This window comes from Atta cephalotes (genome assembly GCF_000143395.1).
Source record: "Atta cephalotes unplaced genomic scaffold scaffold00027, whole genome shotgun sequence".
Lineage (NCBI taxonomy): Eukaryota > Metazoa > Arthropoda > Insecta > Hymenoptera > Formicidae > Atta > Atta cephalotes.
Genome location: NW_012130091.1, coordinates 3,236,168 through 3,241,679, shown reverse-complemented (window position 1 = coordinate 3,241,679; position 5,512 = coordinate 3,236,168). Strand labels below are relative to the sequence as shown.

The following is a 5,512-nucleotide window of genomic DNA, read 5'->3' as shown; positions in this document are numbered from 1 at the left end:
TAAATCCCATCAGAATCCAGCACTTGCCGCTTGGCTGTGGTGGGTAATGAAGCATGGGCAACAAAAGTCGCGACTGGAAAAGTATCTGAAAGGAAAACAGCTGGGCGTACGAATAAACGAGGACGCAATCTACATACAGCAGGTTTAGAACGATCAAGAAAGCATCCCCGCTGTCTGTTCCTAGGCTTTCCAAGCACTCCGTGTAGATTTATATCATCGCTATATCTCCCTTGGCACAAGCTTCTGTATTTAATCTTTTGAATACCAAACGGGAGTAAACCTTACGAGACATAATTTTGCTAAAATTTTTTTTTAGAAAAGGTATATTTAAAAATTGGTCAGTGGATAATTTCCAATTTTGATCACTCTGTTTGGTAATTCGTGTAAGATTAAGCGAGATAATAAATAATATTTAATTAAATAAATATTACTTTTTACTGATTTCAGAATTAGATTTGAGAATATCTCTTGAATATCTCGCTCAATCTTAAAGTCAAAAGCTTAATACCTAGAGGAATTAATTAATGTAGTTCATTGAAGTGTCGATTCGAGAACTGGAAGAACATCCTCAAATTATCGCTAGACATTGAGATATGACTAATCGATGCAGCGAATGGTCTTCGGCCAATTATAGGTAGCAGATTGAATACTTCAAGCTAGGTTTAGTACCCTGTTGGCTGGATTTCACCGATTTTAGTTTAATTCATTTGTTTTTTATTTATTTCCCATTATTAGATCAGTGTTAGCTGCTATATAAAATGTTCGGAATTAAGAGGACAACTAAAGATCTCGAGTCTATTAAAAATATCACTGAACAATGAGATTTCTTAAATCAGATTCTGATTTAAGAATATTATACGCGATAAAGAATGTTTCTGTAATCAGTTCTCGTGGAATTTCGATTGCACCCTTGATTCCGAGACATGCTCTATATACCTCGGTATTGAAGTGACCGAGTGAGAATTAGATAGCGTGGCCCTTCGCTTTTGTTCCAATCTATCGACGTATTCACTCCTCTTAACGAAAGAAAATTATAAAGGGGATATATTGCTATCGAAAACTGTTTTTCAATTTCGCAATCGCTCTGTGTAGCTGCACAAGAATGAGAACATTGAGGAAGATTCATCTACCCTGAACACCACAATCTGGCAAGAATACAGTCTGTTGACTTCCGTGAGCACACCTGTATTTGATCGTAAAAGCAATCGCAGCAATATAACAGATGCGACGAATGACACATTATTTGGCGTGGCCGGTACAGACGTGCCGATTGACGACATCCGTAAACTTACGTTGCCGTATAAACTCGGTGTGAATGGCTACGCCTTTATTGTATCCAATAACGGCTACGTGATATTGCATCCAGACCTTCGTCCAGTTTACAAAGGCCGGCTTAAAAAGAACTATAACAGCATCGATCTCACGGAGGTAGAAATATTTGATGACGGACGCGAGCCGAGGTATATAACATTTTCGTCATTTTATAGTTTCTTTCCTCCATAAATAGATAAATACAAAATATTGAATTAATTATTTAAAAAAATGAAACATTTTATATTTTAATCGTTATATTTCTTTTATTAAGTATTATCTTTTATTTGAAGTGTTCATTAATTAAAAATGAATATAGGAATCCGAGTCCCGAATTATTGGAGCTGAGATCAGCGCTGGTAGATCACAAGCGAGGTAACATGATGGGGATTCCCGTGAAATTACATTATGATAACAATCGTCGGGTCAATCTTGAGAAACGTGATTATTTTTATGCGCCCCTACCTGGCACTCCATTTGGTCTTGCGGTTGTTTTACCCAATTATGGAACTACTTGGATTAAGGTAGAAGCAGCACCAAAGCTATATCATTATCTTTTTTAAACAAATGTATTTAAAATAATTCTATGTACAATTAATTATACTAATTAATAAATTATTATATTATATACAGCATAAATTGTATCTCTCAAGTAGTAATTAATTATTTACGCAATTATGCTCATGGTATTAAATGTGTGCTCAAATAATTTATATTAATATGTCTAATTTTTCAAGGTCGGTGATGAGATTCGTAGAAATCAGAATATGAATGTGAATGTGTCGGATTATTTCGTGGGCGATCATTGGCGCGTACATCCTAACTGGGTGTATTGTCGTTATCATTATTTGGAAGGTCATGAGTTTAATAAGCCGGAAGACGAATTGCGTCATTTTTTGGCGCTGATGAGCCAACCTGGTTGGCGCTGGTCTGAGCAATATGAGGCTTATTCATCTATAGATGAAGAACCCAACTGTGGCAGACAAACGCTCAAGCACGATGACTATTATTGCAATAAAGAACTTATGCAGTTGCTTGTATTTGATGCCAAGGCGACGAACAACAGTTTCCACGGTGACTATATGGAGAATTTATCTTTAAGGGCTCGGAATCTCGCACATCACTACGGAATCTTTATAAGATTTATCGCGACGCAAAGCGGGCTCACCAGATGGCATCATCTTAAAACCAGCAAACTGCCGAATGTGGACGATAGTGTTGTTTTCGGTGATCTTCATAGACGAGCAGTGAATGAGCCTTGGTACAAAGGCGCGATCTTTCAAAGTGAATTAGATTCCGAAAGTATTTCTTTATCTGGTAAGAGTGATATATTCATTGTGGATAGGACATAGAATTTTTTTATAATTACTGTTGTGTGTTTGTGTATTTTTTTTTTTAATCAATCGTGAAATCATGCCTGTATGAACTGACACAAGGTTTTTTAGTGTGTATGTTCTTTATTAAATTTAGATCCAATCAATAAACGTTTTGATCTATCTTTCAGATCCTCTAATATAATTTAACGCATATAAAATTCTTCTGTCTTCTGTCTAAATCTATCCGTAATAAGTTGATTTCTTTTAATAATAAAAACGTTGTAAGGTATAATACAAGAATGTAAAATTTCATCTCCTTTCTGATCACATTATATTTCATAATGTTTTTATTATATTTATTATATTATATTTCATAACCATTAAGAGATATCAACTTATTGCGGATGGACAATATATAAGAGAATTTTGTATGCATTAAGTTACATTGAAGAGGATTCAAAAGATAGATCGAAACGTTTGTTAATTGGATCTAAATTTAATAAAGAACATACACACTAAAAAAATTTGTGTTGACTCATATAGACATGATTTCACGATTGATTTAATTTACTTGAGCCTGAAATAATTATTAAATATTTTTTTTTAAATCATCTTTTATAATTCTGTGATTGATTTAAAATCATTTATATAATTACTTATATATGATTTATATTTGAAATGAGTAGTAGTATAATATATAAAACAAAATATTATTGCAGTTCCATGGGAAGCAGGTGCAGACGCGATAGTGACTGCTTCGATGAGTCTGTCACCCAAGGATGGCGGTAAGAAAGCGCCAGCGGCTGTAGTGGGTTTTCAAATGCCGATGAAAGATCTGTACAAACAGTTCATTGCATTGACCTCAGACAATCAGACAACGAATACGACAATAAATTGCGCCCACAATTGGATTGACTGCTATTTGCTAGACCAAAACGGTTATGTAGTGATCTCAGACGCACATAATAAAGACACCGGACAATTTATGGGCACTCAGGAGGGTGCCGTCATGCTATCCATGGTCAAACAGGGTCTTTATAATCCGGTTGACATCTACGATTATCAAGCATGGTGTCATGAGACCGTAAGTAATATATGTCAAAGAATAATATGATAATCGACAAAAATAATAATTATATTAAAAATATTAATTAAATTAAAAGATCATATTTAAGTAAATTTAAATAATATTTAAAAATAATATTAAAATAATAATTATATTAAAAGTATTAATTATAATTAAAAAATAATATTTATATTAAAAATATTAATTATATTAAAAGATTATATTTAAATATATTTCACATAGTTGAGTTTTTAATAATTATAAAAATTATAAAGAAATTTGCATTTAGTGAAAGAATAAAAAATAGCATAAGGAATAAGGAATAATAATTCTTCCCAAAGCTTTTCTATTATTATTCTTTCTATTATTATTCTTTTTTAAAAAAAGAGAGTGCTTTTTTACGGAGACGCAAATTGTTTCAGCGAATCGATAATTCTGCCAACAGCTTAATAGAACCGTTGCAACATGTTGCAAGATTGTTGCTTTGGTTTTTGTTGCGGTTGATATGGTACGCGACCCAGTTTGTAAACTTGCCTGGCATTTATGGCAAAGTTCACTTCGAAGAGGATGCACCAGATCCGCCGCCACCACCAAAACTCTACCTTGATTATTGTCCCTGTGATCAAAAGCGAACACTCTATATGTTGAACGAGACCGTTGCTGCTAAAGGCGTCACCAATCACTCCGATTACTGCTCGCGGCCTTTTTATGCTCAGAGAGTAAATATTTTTTATTTTATTTGAGATGGAGGATAAGATTTTTGTACATACTAAGCAAAATATTACAAACATTTTTTTGGCAGTACAAATTAGTTCGGTCCGTTCAAAAATTTATTTCAAAACAAAATGAATGAACAGATCAATTAAAGTATTGTCCATCGTTGCCTGTTACTTTTTCCCATCTCTCAGGCAATTTTCAAATTCCATCCCGAAAAAATGACTCGTCTTTGGAGGCGATCCAATTTTGGAGCCAATTTTCGATTTCTGCGAAAGAAGTGAACTTGCTGCATCCTTCGGAACAACCAGTAATCAGAAGGAACAATGTTCGGAGAATACGGCGGGTGCGGTAAAACATCTCATTTTTCCAAATATTTTTTTATGACTTTAGCGACATGAGACCGAGCGTTGTCATGAAGAAGAATAACTTTATCATATCTTTGCTCGTATTTCGGCCGTTTTTCTCGCAATGCACAGCTCAAATGAATCAATTGTAGCCGATCGTTCGTAATAGAATCGCCAGGTTTCAGCTCATAATAAATAAGACCCTTTTGGTCCCATCAGACACAGAGCATGATCTTCGAATCATAAATGGTGTTGATGTTGAGGTCGATGGCAACGATTGATCGGGCTTAGCATAATATTTTTTCTTCTTGGGGTTGTCATAGAATATTCACTTCTCATCTCCAGTCACAATTCAATGCAAAAAATCTTTTCTCTGTTGTCTTTGAATCAACTGTTCACAAGTGAAAAATCGCCTTTCAACGTCTCTCGGTTTCAGTTCATAAGGCACCCAATTTCCTTGTTTTTGAATCATTCCCATAGCTCTCAATCGTACAGAAACGGCTTGTTGAATTACCCCCAATGATTCTGCAAGCTCCTCTTGCGTTTGACTCTGATTTTTTTCGAGTATGCCTCTAATTTTTTTGGTTGTCCAGAGCGAGGCTTGTCTTCAACGCTGAAATCTCCATCTTTGAAACATCGAAACTATTCCCTACATGATTTATCAGTTGGAGCAGTGTCATTATAAACTTCGACAAGCATTCGATGGGCTTCAGCCGCACTTTTCTTCCAATTAAAGCAGAAAATCAAAATCTCCCGCA

At 34.7% G+C, this 5,512-nt stretch overlaps 1 protein-coding gene across 1 annotated transcript in view; it reads left to right on the top strand.

Annotated features, from left to right (window-relative positions):
• Window positions 1-5,512, top strand: part of LOC105620610 (voltage-dependent calcium channel subunit alpha-2/delta-3-like) — a 28,879-nt gene that overhangs the window by 6,227 nt on the left and 17,140 nt on the right. Inside the window, exons 7-8 of the mRNA XM_012202099.1 lie at window positions 14-142; window positions 1,093-1,206. Coding sequence (XP_012057489.1) covers window positions 14-142; window positions 1,093-1,206 — 243 coding nt within the window. The remainder of the gene's footprint in view (window positions 1-13; window positions 143-1,092; window positions 1,207-5,512) is intronic.